Source organism: Sphaeramia orbicularis, chromosome 1 (assembly GCF_902148855.1).
Source record: "Sphaeramia orbicularis chromosome 1, fSphaOr1.1, whole genome shotgun sequence".
Taxonomy (NCBI): Eukaryota; Metazoa; Chordata; class Actinopteri; order Kurtiformes; family Apogonidae; genus Sphaeramia; species Sphaeramia orbicularis.
In genome coordinates this window covers 33,380,550-33,396,433 of record NC_043957.1, presented here as the reverse complement: position 1 = coordinate 33,396,433, position 15,884 = coordinate 33,380,550, and the positions used below count along the sequence as shown (strand labels likewise).

The window sequence follows — 15,884 nt, the reverse complement described above, 5'->3', positions numbered from 1 at the left end:
AAGAAATAAAATCTTGTCGGCCAGCAGGTGTCTCTATTTCATTATTCACTAGCAGCAGAGAAAAATTTCTGTAACAGTTTGGTATCAGAAGTGGGATCCCTTGAGCGATTGTCTGGGAGTTACAGCGGACAATGAACAGGCCATCCTGGACCAGAAACTTTCCAGCCTCCAACCTTAAATCCTCTTCTGAGAAGGAAGGACTGACCGCTGGTGCCCCAGATCATCACCGCTGGGATTCCAGGAAGTCAATTTTGCAAAATTAATCTGGTGAGCACTGAAATACTGACAATCTAGCATTTATTTGTTTAGCAAAATTGGGTTTAATCTGGCAGATTTCCATTTCCCATAATATCCACAATTGAAGTGTACCAGTGTACTAGTCGCGGACTAGGTCACCTTTTACTACTTGTGGTGAGACGAAGCAGTCCTTACAGACATCTGTATTGTATAGTAGCCGTGCACAGCAGGATGGGGTGTAGGGGCTCTGTTGAGGTTGGACCTCCAGAAGGGCCAATTTTGGATGTTATGAGAAGGAAATGTGGGGAAAACAGTCTTAAATATTTGAATGTCTGGACAGATAAGTTTGGATTCCCAGTAGGGGGATCTTTCAGTTTACGGAAAATACTAATATTAGAGGAAAAGATGAAGGGGACAGAAGATGAAATAAGAAGAAAAAAGAAAGTGTCTGTGAAACGTTTGGAAATTATGGAAGAGCAAAAAGAGCGTTTGCAGATGTGGAAACAGGAAGCAGAGGCACGAAGCAGAAAAATGATGCAGAAACAATTACCCTTTTCATGTGAAAATTTTGAGTTAAATGAAAACACTTGCCAACCCCACAGCATCAGGGAAAATATTTGCTGAACAATTCCTCACATTTTGTCAGGAATTTAAACCGACTATGAATGAAATACAAATACTTATAATTACCAAGATGAATTCCACAGACTGGCGGAAAATAACTAACAAATTCCCAAATAGTGACCTCCATTGCAAACATGTTAACTTGGAAGATGAGTATATTGCACAGTACAGAGATGCCGTCCACAGTCTATGTACGGCATTCCCCAAAGAGTTTTCAGTTAAAACTAACCTGGAGAAAATCACCACCTGCAGACAAAAGGACAATGAAGACCCTGATGAACATCTGACTCGCCTGACAGAGGTGTTTAACACTGTCAAGTTAGGTAGAGGAGTAGGGCTCCTCGGGTTGACATGGGCATAAAGTGGGAACGTACGATCCAGGGTAAAAACAGTGATTAAATATAACATAATATTGACATGATGATTTGAGTTGATTTATTAAGTTGAATTTAAACTGATATAAGTATTGTAATCAATAAGTGTGATTAAGATGGAATAATGTTGATTCATTGAATGCAAAAGGGATGTGTTGAGACATGTTAGAGCAGAGCAGGGGCATGTCAGGACATGTTTTCATGAACACAGTAAGTGTTGTGCAATCAGAGAAATGAGAGAAACAATCGGCTATCTGTCGCACCCAAAACTGGTCAAAACTGGAAAGAAAGGGAAGTTCCAACGGAGACATCTGGATATGACTCATCTGTCGATGAAGTCATCTGGGTGTAGCCGGGGGAAGTCTAAAGTTCTGTTAAAATCTAAAGTGCTATTATAGCATTTTCAGAAGTACGAGACGCTCCGAAGGAAAGGGTGCCCTACGTGTTCCACGTAGAGATTAGACTTAGAGTTATGCTCTTTTAGGACCAGAAAAGAGTGTGGCAGATTGGCTTCTAAGTTGTTAATCTTACTTCTCAAATAATGCTGGAGGTTTCACCAGATAGAGTAACTTTGCATCGATGAGTCGAGATTTGAAGACAAAGACCTATCTCATCTGTGAGACAACGGATCAAAGACTTTAAAGACAAGAATTGTCTTTTAAGAGACTTTTACCATCTTCACGGGGACATTGTCAACAAGGAAGCTGTTCACCGGAGTTTATTCGGTTTTTCCCTGTTTGGTCCGGACTGGAAAAGAAGAAGATTTTTATATTTCTAAATTCTTTTTCCTTTTACCCAGCATTGGATTCATCAGTTTTGGCCAAACTGATGAGTTCTTCATCAAAATTGAATTAATTTTTTATTTTAGTGAAATTTGAACTTTTTTAAATTTTCCTTAAATTCGGAAACAGAGGTCTTTCCTTTTTCTTCCCTTGAAGACCTCAAGCAAGGCAACCATTTGGGACAATTTCGAAAGGACTCAAAGAACTGAACTGTGGGTTGAAAGATTACAACGGGGTCAGGGTGGAAGTAAGGAGAGTAGAAATCAGTTAAGTTTAAGGATCCGGTTGATTACTTATGACTTAGAAGTTCAGTGGATGATTATATTATTGATTAATTGATCGATGATTTATGTATATGCTTTGCTTTGCTAAGATTGCCTATAATAAATTTATAAAAAGTACATTCTAAATTCTCCTTGATTTATTCCCAATGTGGTACATTATGTTGGTGAATGTAAAAGGTTAGGTTCATTGTGTGCATGACAACAAAGGTCCTGAAAATTTCTTAGCCTTAATCCACCTACCATATTTATGTCCCGAAAGCCTATTTTTCCTGGCTTTTAAATTATTTCCTGTCATGTAACAAGTACACTAATCCATGTGGAACAGCTACCAAGAACCAACTGGACTGGTATTATTACTGACCACAGAGTGGGTTTCTCCTGGCAGTTCTGGTATCAGAGTTAGCGGGGCAGAGGTTGGAATTAAAGGTAGTTAGAAGACAGGCGAGTGTTCCAAATTAAGTTCAGCTTAAGTAGTAATCTCAACGACTAGCGTTCTAGGGTAAGACCCTTGCCTAAGTAACGTGAGATCAGGACCCTATCTAAACGGAGAGCTGAGTCACGGTAGTACCGGAGGATTAACAACACCCACAGTGGCCTTCAACCCCCTGCTGAGTAAGGCAGCACTTTAGGAGCTTGGGAAAATCATCTTTGCAACTGTTTCCTAAATGGACTGAAACTGGACATTTCCTCAGCAGTTAAAATCACCTGCATTGGCTGGAGTGACGCACGCTTGTCTGAACTTTGAAGACATGCCATACATGCCCATGACCAACTACTCTCAAAAAAGAAGGAAAAGGAAGAGACAACACAAAAGGAGTTACACATGGAAACAATAACCATGTTTAACGAAGCCTGGGAACAGGAATAATTTGGCCACGGACATAGAGAAAAAAGACATGAAGAACACAAGAACAGGAGGAGAAAGGTTCCCAGAGATGTCTGCTACCGTTGTGGGCAACATGGACACTGGATACGCAAATGTCCCATGACAACATCATTAACTCCACTAAACACATCAGACTGAGGACGGTCTGGGGTGGTCAGAAGGAGACGGATTCCTGCTGAAAATCTGAACTAACCTGTGAAATCAAAGGAAGGTACTGTACCACACACACACACACACACACACACACACACACACACACACACACACACACACACATATATACACAGTGGGAGGGACAGTTGGTCTGATGGATGGATGGATGGATCCCATATGTATTGTGTACTGGGTTGAAACAGCTGTGCTAGACTTAAAATCGATTCTACAATAGTGCATTTACATCCCACTAGTTTGCATACTTCTGATGATTTAAGGGTTTCACCAGCTGAAATAGCTCAAACATAGCACATGTTACAGCTTACATTTTTCACTATGCATTTAGCTCATAAAACAGCAGTCTGTAAATGAAGACTTCTGAAAAGTGGGATGAGATAAGAAGATGAAGAGGTGCAAACTGAGCTGTGTGTTTTGCTTCAACAATACAACCACCACAATAAATTACACAATCAAATCCATGTAACATTGCACATTATTTGGCACACACTGATATGATATAGGATTCTCTGGTATGCAAATAGTATGGAGTAGGATAACTTTCAAAATGATGATGTGTTTTATCCATGACAATTTCACCACTCAGTGTCAGTGCTGTTATTTTGTATGATCTGTAGATTAAAGTTCTACTAGAAGAGGAAAAAATGTGTAAAAGTGTATCTATGATGGAGAAAACATGGTATGTTAGAACAGGTTGCAGATCATGGTGGAGTTTCTGCAATGCAACAAGATCAAGTTCAACATCCTGTCGACAGCATTCACACTCTTACCATCAGAGTATGATACAACACACGGGTACAGTGTTAACTCACTGTCTCAGTATTAACTCATAAAGACCCAGTGTTACTTTTGTAGAAGTTCCCAAATGAATTTCTCTCTCTATTTAACCTTTCTTAAGTGATTTATCATAATTTATTATAATATTTTCCTCTGTATTTTTTGTGTATTCTATTTTTTGGTGTGAATCATGGTTTGTTTGTTTTTTTTCCAAATATTTAATTCACTGATTATGTAGATGTTCATAAAAGCTTAGAGTAAATTTAAAGGTTATTGCATCAGAACTGGAGATGAAGTGACTTTTTCAACAGAATCTATCATTAACTGAACATAAACCCAGTGTCTCCATCCACTGTCATTGATCCAACTCCATGGGTTTTACTGGTGAATCAATGTTGTAGAAGACGACAGTGTTTCCACAGTAAGTACGGAGCTTCTGAACGTCCAAGTGGGCGTTATCTGATGACCATGACAAGATGAAAAACTGTATTTTACAACAATTATTTACATGTATTGATAGGATTAGTGGATCAACAGCTATTAAACACTGTACGTCAGTAGATTATTATTATTATTTATTTTTATTTTTTTTTATTTTATTTTTATTGAGTCCTTCAAAAGTTCACAAATCACATTTTTTTAAAAAAATAAATCAAGGACATCACAATTAGTCCACAGCCCTAGCACAGAGCCGAACACATTGGATCTTGCACTAAATTGGAAAGAACACACATTAGTAAGATGTCCATGTTGAAGGAACAACTCTTCCTTTTCCTTTTTCTCCCACAATCCCCCCTCTCCCCCAGCCAGTCAGTCACAAAAAAAAACAAAAAAAAAAAATGGGGGGGCACATTGGATCTTCCAGCATGAGCTGAGTTCAATCAGCATCCCTCAATATGAGCCGATCTGTGTTAAGAAGGGTTCCCACACACTTCTATATATATCCATCTGTCCATTTATCTTGTGGATCAGTCTTTCAAATGAGGCGGTCTCTGATAAGGCTGAATACCATTCAGAATAAGTAGGGTTGTACTGCCACTTCCAGTGCCTTAGTATGACCCTCTTAGCTGTAGTGAGTGCAATTTTAAGCCAATGTGCTCTTTTGACTTCTAATGTAACATCATGTTCCAGGAAATTCAGAAGACACAACGCAGGTGTCAGGACCAAATTCAAATTTAAAGTACTATTTATCTTTCCCATGACACTATGCCAGTAAGAGGTCAGACTCGGGCAGGTAAGAAACATATGAACCATGTCTCCAGGACTTTGTTTACACCGCCAACAGATATTAGAATTGCATATTCCTGCTCTACATAGTTTGACAGGTGTCCAGTATAGTCTATTGAGAATTTTAAATTGAATGAGTTTGGACCGTGCATCTCTTATTGGCTTTAACATTTGTTTAATTAATACATCCCACTCATCCTCCCCAAATGTTTTCCCTAAATCCATTTCCCACACCTTTTGGAGCCCTAAATTAACATCCCTGACGTCTTCAATAGATTATTTTGCTTTTTTAACTTTAATCATCATTTCTCCAAAACTCCTGAATCGGGCATGTTATGTTCCAACAGTCTGCAGATCTTCCAAATCCTCCACCCGCACAACATGGATCAAGGACAAGTTCAAAATCCAATCTATAACATTCTCACCCACACCACTCCACAGTACTGCCTGACTGTATCACTATGTAATTCCAAACATAGAAAGAAAAACTTTTTATTGTACTTAATAAAAGCAAATAACCTCTACTTTTCTGACTGAGACTTGAGCTGTGACTTGCAGCTTCTTACTTTGTTATGAGCTTTTTCCTGTGCAGATACTTGTAAACATGTTATATAAATGTACCATCCAACCGTTTAACTTCAGTTCCCAGGCTTTTCAGAGGTTTTAACACACTGCTGACATGTTCACACAGAATAAAGACCAGTGGCGATTTCTCATAGGCTGCAAGGGAAGTCCGGCTTCCCCTAAAATTCCGAAAATTAAATGGTTAAATATGTACGGTTGTGTTGACATTTCATTGACTACAAATGTGTTAGAACACGTTCATCTCACAGACGAGTTCGTTCAGAATCAGCTTTATCACAAACCAACAGACTTGATGTTGTTCACTTCTCATACATTCCCGTTACGCTGTTTTCTCATTCGATCTCTGCTCAGTGCATTTGTCCGTAGACTGCGGGCGTCTATGGTCTTCAATGGGACTGAGTGGAACAGTTTTTTTCATTGCCTCAAAACTGGACGGTAATTGGATAAATGCCACGATGTTGTCCTGCCCCTGGACACCGGGCGTCTCTGGGGGTGAATGGAGCTGTGGGCGGAGCTCAGCTGGGCTGGACGCCAGAATCCCATGTGCAGATTGGAGGATCAGTCGAAAGGCTGAATCCCGTTTGATTGACAGCTATTTTCAGATCTACTCCTTCACTGACACAGTTCAGTTTAATACCGTCGCACATTCTGCTGTGAAATCAAGAGAGAAACCACTACGAAATTACTTGTTCATTTCTTGCACTGTAAATAAAACACATTTATTGGACTTCCTTGTTTCAATTTAACATAATTTCAGCGTTTTCTTGTTTCAGTTACATAATTTAATCATTTCTTGTTTGAGTTTAATATCGTTTTGTAGATAGTTAAATCAATCAAACTGTCGGCCAGGTCGGAGTGAAAGGAGCATCTGTAGTTTAAAAAGGCTGAAGTCTTACACCTGCAACACAATGGGCCAAGGTAATCTAATCAGCCTGGTTCTGCTGGACATTCAGAGGACACTGGTCCAGTCCCTGGAAAAGACGCCTACTGGTACGATAAGGTCACTGACCATTTTCTTGAAAAGGAACAGAGGGCCGAATGTATGTTTAAATAACTTGACAATTTTTTTATTTTTATTTTTATGTTTTTTGATGTAAGCCGACAATGAGCTTCCCCTGTCTGAAAGACGAGCAGCCGCCACTGATAAAGACCATGGTGAAGATGATCAGACACTTCATTTGTCCACAAAGGGATCGCGTTGATAGTGCAGCACTGTGCAATACTGTGTTTACAATCATTTGTATAGATTTTTTTTTTTCACATGTATGGTTTTAATTGTGTCAAAATTCAGATGATGTCCATCTACAGTGGTCATTGGTTCATGTCATGATTGACAAGTGAAACCACCAGTGGGGAAGTTGCATAGAAAGCTTAAACTAACAGACTCAGAAGGGGGCAGTGGGGGCATGTTGCCTTCAGGGACTGACTAGGGGTTCTGTAAATCTTGAAACTCACCATAGATAAAACAAATCTCTTCTACACAAAACAACGTGAATCGATACATAAATTACTTCCATGCATGTGTTTGCTTCTTTGAAATCCACTGTATAAAACTATTATAGGTAATGTATAAAATCTTCTTTATTTGCATTGATATACATTAAATTTCATCTTTAAAAAATGATTGTTCCTATTGTATGCAGATGTGGTTAGGCTGAGGCTTGTTTCGGTTCACAGGAACTATATGTGTGTGGTTTGTTAAGAGGAAAGGGAGGAGCTTGAGCCTTCGAGAGGGTGTGAAGATGAGGAACAAGACCTTATTAAAACTAGGAAGACAGTGGTTTGGACTGACCACACTTCTATCCTTCACTGTCACTATCGCAATGATGAAAAGCTACACTTATCTGTGTCTCCTTTATGGTGAGTTATTTCTTTTTTTAAGCAGTTCTCAAGATATGCAGAAATGTTGGTTTGATTTATTTTAATCATATTTTAATCAAACACAGATAATGATATTGTGTTCCACAGTGCCCAGACTGAATTCTTACTTATTATTCTTGATTCCCACCTGTAGCTGTGACTATTGTGGAGGTGAGGAGTCGCACCATAACAGGACGTGTTGGACAAACTTTGACCTTTGAATGCTCAAACTGGGATGTTTGGACTAGCATTAAATCAAATTCTAAGTACTTTTGTAACAGTCCATGTACAGAAAAGAAACACATTATTGTCACCGCAGAAACTGGAAAAATGAAACGCAACAAGAGAATACAGATACAAAACAATGGAGCAAAAGGTTTATCTGTGACCTTCACTAATCTCCAGAAATCAGATGCCAAAACTTATTATTGTGGATTGGATCGGGCTGGCTTTGACTCATTTGTAAAAGTGAATCTTGAAGTTTTAGATGGTAAGTTTATCCTCAGTTTCATTTCATAATTGTCCCTGTTTATTCTCTATCTCCCAAAACAGTTTATAGATTAATAATAATATGTCTAATGTTTTCAGCGGCACTTTCTGTTCCCAAGACTACTTCAGAAACAGCCCCCATTACATCAACATCCTGTACAAGTACCAGTGTGTCATCTGGAGGCATTTCCAGAGCTACCGACACAGTTGTGACAGCACGACACAACACAACTGTTGCATTCATAACAGAAGGAACTGGTATAACTTCGAATCATTACATTAACACAACCACTTTAGGGTTAACATACGTTGAAATGCACCAGTGTCAGGCCTTGTATTTCACACCCAGGGCTTCAGCGGCGTTCTCTGGTCCTGAGTTGAATGTCAGAATTAGCCCTTTAGGCACCAGAGGGGTTTTTTTACATTCAGTTTGGATATTAAGATTTCAAAAGCTGTCTGTTCCATTCAGTTGTGTTGCTTGTAGTAATATTGCAACTTTAGCACTTGAGGGTTTAATACTATACAAAAAAATGCACGAGGGCACTGGATCACAGTCATGTAGAAAGAATGAATGTTATTACTAAAGTTAGAAACCCAACTTTGAAACTAACTGAGCAGGTGTCCTTTCACTACAGCCACAGCTGCACCACCAACATCAACTAAAGCACAATCAGCTATATTCACTTCATAAAATAACAAAAACATAAAACATGTTTAATAAAATACATTATAGTCACCAAAACTACTGCTTATTATGTAGTATGTTTGCAATCAAATCCATGTCTTCTCTGTCTGCCATTGTGTGTTGGGAAATACACCCATTATATCTAAACCAATATATTTTAGTGAGTGTAAATCCCTACAGATGTGGTTTACTAGCCAAGTTTGCTCTGACTGGTCGCTCTTTGATCATCCAATCAAATAACTGGTGAAATTATTACACAAAATCCACTCGTGCAAGAATTTATTCATAATAACTAAATAACAAGTGGTGTCAGGCACAACAAACCCCGCCCCTCACACATATTGTAGCTTAGTTTGGCATCAGTCCAGCTGATGTCATCATGTCTATGCATGTGCTGATGTCAGCATATCAATTGCCTCTATATATGTGCCAAGTTTGAAGGAAATAGAAACAAAATTTCTGTTTTTACAGACATTTGAAATGTTGCCCATTATAAGTAAATCAAATTTAAATCAAATTTTATTTATATAGCGCCAAATCGTAACAAAAGTTATCTCATGACACTTTACATATAGAGTTGGTCAAAACCAGACTCTAAGCCAATTTACAGAAACCCAACAGAAATGGAATGGAAATGGAAGAAAAAAAAGATTTTAAAATTCATTAACAATTTGAACTTTGACCTACTTTTCCCAAAATGTAACCACATCTATTCTGGGTCACTGGCAATCAATAAACCAAATTTGGTATGAATTCAACCAATGGTTTTGCTGCTACAGACATGTGAAATTTTGCCCATTATAAGTAATTCAATGGCCAAAAAACAAAACCTCCTATCTGCAAATTTTTAGATTTTGAGTTTTCACATTAAATGGTGAGAACAAGGATGATATGTTAACACATAATATAGAAAGAGAGTCTGAGAACAGTAGAATAAGCTTGGATATCTTTAACAAAAGACCATACTATAATAAAACTAAACTTTTTTTTGTTTTCTGAAAAAAGTGATTTTTTTCAGATAGGAGGTTTTGTATTCTGGCCATCGAAATGAGAAAAAAAGAGTTCAGAAATTCATAAAAACTTGAAGTTTGACGTACCATTCACAAAATGTAACCACATCTATTGTGGGTCACTATAAATCTATAAACCCAATCTGGTATGAATTCAACCAATAGTTTTGCTGCTAGAGTGTGAAAACACAAACAAAGAAACAAACAAACTGAACCAAAAACAATACCCCTTGCCTCCCCTTCGGGGGGTGGGGTAATAAAGTAATTAATTAACTCTGTCTTGTAACTTCCCTGCAGAATAAAAAACATTTGATTGATAAACAAATGATCTAAATTTTGTGAGAAACAATCAGTAGTTCACACAATACATGACAGTATATTGTGGCAGTTAATTTTTACTTTAACTTTTTAAATTTTTACTTTAACTTTGTTCATTTTTCATCTCTCTTTTCCTAATCAGGAACTGTACCCTATTTAATTGTGGGTACAGTTGTCTTGATAACGATTCTAGTGATTTTGCTGATGATAACCAAGAAGATGAAGAAGCAAATGAGTATGTATCACCAACTACATACACTGTGTATGCTCTATACACACTTCACTAATCAGAAGAACAAATGATTGTCATTAATGTCATTTCAGCATCTGTATCCAGTGGTGACATCCCAGAACCAGATCCAGAACAGGTGAGTGTGTTTAGTCAACTACATGTCTGGAACAAAAAAAAAAAAAAAAACTCACATAAAAAGTTCACTTCTTCATCTATTTCAAAATGTTTTTCTCACTTCCTGAATTCTGTTTTTAGAATTAATTAACTTAAAGGAAGCATGTACTATATGATGTTACAGGAAACTAACTGTGAGGACTCAATCAGAATGAAGAAGGGTTTAACGGTACATGATGATTTTCCTAGCTATGTTCACTCATTAGTGTAATTTATATATATATTTTTATGAATACAATTAGTTCATTAAAGTTGCAAAGTTATCTTTACTTACACTGTTGAGTTAATTCATGTCATAAAGGGGGGTATATAGGTGCAAGAGAAGATGCAAAAAAAAGCCTACCTGAAACAACACATGACATTTTTGTGTACCACATAATGAAAGATTGTGTATGTTTTTATATTATTAGCTTTTCCCAGTCAGTCATTTGCCATTACAATTAAAACCCAGTATCTTAAGAACAGCTGCACAAAATTTCTCAAAATTTGGTTCACAGATTTAAGGATAAATGAAAAAGATACTGGTGGTGGAAGGTCAACGGTCAAGGTCCCAGACCATAGCACATTTTGGGAGTAACTCTTTTTTAACTGCATGAATTATGATGATTATGATAATAAAGCAAGAAAACTGGATGCATCTCATTGAACTTAGGGCTCTTATTAGGTATTAGGGCTAAAAGAGTCATTTTAACACTGAAAACCAGGCCAAAGATTTCTATTGGTGGAACTTATTTACCTTTTCAAGACCACTTTGTGCTGATTGATTTGGAAAATAATGACCGTACAATGTACACTGCTGTTCTTTCCATTAAAATTACTGGCCTGTTCACTGAAAAAAGACCCTACACAGAAATACACCATAAATTGAGGAAGATCATACCAAGAGTGTATTTTTAAGATCAATGTGCATTCACTATGAAGTTACCAGAACTATTATGACTTTTCTAAACCCATGTGGCATGCACATTCAGTGAAAACGTCTTTGTGCTACTAACTTTCTGTCCTCTTTTTTTTTTTTTTTTTTTTTGAAGACTGCAGAATATGATGAAATTAGAGACCATCATGGTGAGAGCCAACCTGAAGTTATTTCTCCTGTCTACGCCTTGGTGACCCACAGTGACGGGAATCCAGATGGCATCTATGCTAACGCTTACCACCACCAAGTCATGCAAGAAGATTTTCAGAACGAAAACTATTCAAATGCTAGAAAGTTTATAAATGAAGTCAGTCTAGTTGGACCACATGCAGTCACAGTTCCTCTGACAGATTTAGAGTACTCTCTCCTGCAACTCCCCAGATGACAAATTAAAGTGACAAGTCATAGCTATAACATTGACTGAATAGTGTCCTTAAAGGCAACAGCAGAAATGATCCAAAATAACAGAGGTGTGGAAATATGTTATTTAACCCTTTCATGCATAGTGGTCACTACAGTGGACAGTTACCCTACAGCTTTACTCTTGTATATTCATGAGTTTTGTTGTTTTAGTTCCATATCAACCAACACAGTGGACACTTACGCATCATCTCATAAACTGCAATTCATACCATTATTGTAACTTTGCTGTTCTTGATTGGTTCTTGAGTGGAAATCAATTGTTAATATTTATTTTTTGCATATTATCTCCATGAAGTGAGTAATAACTAGTATTAGAATATGTTAAAATGTGAGAAAACATCAGATTAGCTGCATTAAACATGGTTTCATTTCACTGTTTTTATATCACTTTATGTTATTGGGTTTTAAATACATGTTTCTTTGCTTCAAGAATAGAATTCATGGTGTAGCTGAGTGGACATTTTTGTAACTCCATGAAAAACAGGTTGATTTAAAAAAAAAAAAAAAAATTCAATCACATTGGGTTTTTTTTTCATGCCTAAAGAGGAATAAAAACAATCAGGAAAAAAAAATCTTGATTAAGGTTCTCATAATTTATGCATGAAAGGGTTAAAGGATGCACTGCAATGTGGATGTCATAATCAAATCAAAATATCATAATTGTGAGGCCGCTGAATATTTACCTCTGCCAAGGAACGGCAGAGGTTATGTTTTCATTGGGAATTGTCTATTTGTCTGTTAGCAAGATAACTCAAAAAGTCATGGACGGATTTTGATGAAATTTTCAGAAAATGTTGATACTGGCACAAGGGGGGGGGGGGGGGGGCTGTGCTCTTCGATTGGTTTTCTAGTTTATTAATCTGTTCATGTGCACTGGAAAAGGATTTATTTATCTATGTATCTATTTAATATATGGTGGTCTGTCATTTTTCATTTAGTTGAAGTTTAATGGACATTTGAACACTGAAGTAAAAATATACGTTTGTATGTCGAGATTGTCCTGGTGGAGGAGAGGAGAAGGCGGCCATAACAAAGAACTGGCTTTAGACTGATGCTCCGTCTTACAAACAATGGCTTTCAATCACAGATGATATACTTGTCATGGAACATCTTACATATAAACAAGTTGAAAGGAAATCTCTTTATAAAAACCTGGAGAAAATAGCTGATGTTCAGGAAAAAAGGTCTCTATTAAGGGACCTAAACATATTCTGACACAAACACAGGCTGTTCTTTTCATTTGTTTGTTTTCTGTTCTTTTGTTTCTTTTCTTGCTCCTCAACCTGGGGAGATTGGCTTGTATTATACTGATAAAAATGAGAAATAATAATAAAAAAAAATAAAATAAAAATACAAGTTTGTTTCTGTGAAAACCTATTGAACCTCACATCATACATGTCCTATTATTTCTTGTGGTCTCAAACATCTCATTAAATATATAGGGTGGGGAAGCAAAATTTACAATATTTTGAGGCAGGGATTGAAAGACAGTGTATGACCAATTAGTTTATTGAAAGTCATGAGAATTTATTTGCCACAAGAAAATTGACATAATAGAAAATGTCTTTATTCTATGTGTAGCCGGAGGCGTTCTCCCTCCTTGCCACTGCACGGCACTGCGCCAGCAGCGCCGTACCTTAATTGTGGGGCGGTGCCAGACGCGCCTTTATAATCAGGTGAGTGGTCACACCTGACCCTCTCCTTCCAGTCCTTTGAGCCAGCGTGGCGGTGACTGCAGCTCGGCGTGGCGGAGCCCTTTGTTTGCGGTGGGCATCGCAAACATTCAACCCTCAGGTAGTGTGGCCGCTCTCTCTCTCTCTCTTCTTTTCGCTGTGTGCGCACAACGTGCGCATTGGTGACACCGGTGTGTTTTTTTAGTGACTACAGACGGTGTAGGGGGAACAGATCACCCCGCCGGAGGTTTGGTGGGAAGTAACGTGGTCTGCCTGGTGAGTCGGCGTTGTCTGCCATTCTATCAGACTGTAGCTTAGCTCTCAGCTGATTGCTGCTGTGTTTTCCTGCAGTGTGGGCTGCAGGTAACTGCGGTTCTCCTCCTCCTGTTCTCTGTGACGCTGCGCCAGTGGTATGTATGTATGTGCATCATTCTCTTTAATTGAGTATTTTTTTTGCATTTATTAATTAGAGTGTTTTCTTTTGATTAATTTAAAGGTTGCAGTAAGTGGTGGCCTGTCATCAGCCACCACACTCATTGACTGTTGCTGTTTTGGCTTGGTGGTTTGGTTTTGCTGTCCCGTCTTTTTTTGCCTTGCTGTTCTGGTTTGGCTGTTGTGCTACAGTGGACCCTGGATATCGTCTCTGTCCGGTGCCGCATTGGCCAAGTCGGGTTCGGCCCGAGTGTTTCGCCCCCGGACCTTGGCTCGTCTCCCCTCCCCTTCTCCGGACGGTCCGGCTCCTGCTCGTCTTTCCGGACCTGATCCTCTACCTGGGGCGGGCATAGATACTTTTTTTGTGTTTTTCATAGTTTCTTTATTGTTTGGATTTATTTTTTTTTACAATTTCCTTTGTTCATGTTTATTGGCAACACTATTTTAAGGAAATTGTATTTTTCATGGCTTTTAATATTTTGAGTTAATTAGATGTTGGATGGATGTGTGTGAGTGTGTGTGAGTTTTAATCGTTCACTGTCGGCCACCAGTGACCTAGGCACTCAGGCTGTTTTATTAATGGTTGTTTCTTCTTTTTCTTTGTGGTACAGGTGCTGGGTACCTGAGCGGCAGTCCAACCTGGTGGTGGTGTTTTCACGGTTTCCTTGTGTTCTTTTTCTTTTTGTGTGTCGTGTCACAGGTGTGGTGGTGGACCCCTCCCCTTATTTTTGGTTTCCTGCCGCGGTGGTAAGTCTCAGCCCTGTCCTCCCTTATTTTGTTTTTGTCAGCCTGAGTGCTGGCTGAAGGCCTGGTGTGTGCGACATTTTAGTTTTTTTTTGTTAACTGTTTAATAATTTTTGTTCAATAAATTCTGTCTTTAACTAAACATTATCTCTCCCGGGTGGATCATTACGAACCTGTGATCTTGTTAGTTAATTTTATTATTTGTATAATTTTCCCAGGGGTGAAATTCCCCTGGGTGGCGTTGTCGGACAACTGGGTAATCTGATTTCCCCACATACTGCCACATATGTGTCCTCCTTCTTTCTCAATAACTGCCTTCACACGCTTCCTGAAACTTGCGCAAGTGTTCCTCAAATATTGGGGTGACAACTTCTCCCATTCTTCTTTAATAGTATCTTCCAGACTTTCTCGTAATAGTTTTGCTCATAGTCATTCTCTTCTTTCCATTATAAACAGTCTTTATGGACACTCCAACTATTTTTGAAATCTCCTTTGGTGTGACGAGTGCATTCAGCAAATCACACACTCTTTGACGTTTGCTTTCCTGATTACTCATATGGGCAAAAGTTTCTGAAAAGGTATGGATAATAGTGTTAGGTATGATTATGACATCAATATATGTTTGGTTTCAAAACAATTGACGTAGTGCCTGCTGAGAAAAAACAACTAAATGTTCAATGTAAATTTTGCTTCCCCACCCTGTAGTTTCTCTGTCTTGACATCCCAGCCAGACTATACTAAACCATATATTGCATTTAATACACAACAAGATGACTTCATAATAAAAGAGTCTGGATCCTGAACTAGCCTGCGGTCCAAACCTTTCACCAACTGAAAAACTTTTGATAAAAATCATGAAACGAAATAACAACAAAGAAAATCCAGGGCTGTTGAGCATCTAGAATACTATATCAGACAGGAATGGGACAACATTCCTCTCCAAAAACTCTATCAAATGGTCTCTCCAGGTCCCAAACATTT

At 38.2% G+C, this 15,884-nt stretch overlaps 1 protein-coding gene and 1 long non-coding RNA gene across 4 annotated transcripts; both read left to right on the top strand.

Annotated features, from left to right (window-relative positions):
- The first annotated feature begins 1,476 nt into the window (after nucleotides 1–1,476).
- LOC115423608 (CMRF35-like molecule 8) lies at nucleotides 1,477–12,236 on the top strand. Of its 2 annotated transcripts, none has more exons than XM_030140621.1 (7): nucleotides 1,477–3,398; nucleotides 7,651–7,807; nucleotides 7,962–8,297; nucleotides 8,396–8,554; nucleotides 10,452–10,544; nucleotides 10,634–10,677; nucleotides 11,747–12,236. In XM_030140621.1, exons 2-7 carry the CDS (start codon nucleotides 7,690–7,692, stop codon nucleotides 12,014–12,016), a joined length of 1,020 nt encoding a protein of 339 aa, XP_029996481.1. In that variant the 5' UTR covers nucleotides 1,477–3,398; nucleotides 7,651–7,689; the 3' UTR covers nucleotides 12,017–12,236. The 2 variants fall into 2 exon arrangements, with proteins under 2 accessions (XP_029996481.1, XP_029996400.1); XM_030140540.1 differs by having other exon boundaries at nucleotides 7,625–7,807.
- A 1,322-nt stretch (nucleotides 12,237–13,558) lies between these two features.
- Nucleotides 13,559–15,039, top strand: LOC115427492 (uncharacterized). 2 transcript variants are annotated; one of them, XR_003936498.1, is made up of 4 exons: nucleotides 13,559–13,848; nucleotides 13,933–14,003; nucleotides 14,079–14,137; nucleotides 14,224–15,039. It is a non-coding gene; the product is annotated as an uncharacterized LOC115427492 (long non-coding RNA). The 2 variants fall into 2 exon arrangements; XR_003936497.1 differs by having other exon boundaries at nucleotides 14,079–15,039.
- The last annotated feature ends 845 nt before the right edge of the window (nucleotides 15,040–15,884 follow it).

Coding starts and splice junctions, on each gene's coding strand:
- LOC115423608 (XM_030140621.1), top strand. CDS start 7,690: ATGAGGAACAAGACCTTATTAAAACTAGGAAGACAGTGGTTTGGACTG. Junction 8,555..10,451: donor ATTCATAACAGAAGGAACTG/GTATAACTTCGA, acceptor TTTCCTAATCAG/GAACTGTACCCTATTTAATT. Junction 10,678..11,746: donor CAGAACCAGATCCAGAACAG/GTGAGTGTGTTT, acceptor TTTTTTTTGAAG/ACTGCAGAATATGATGAAAT.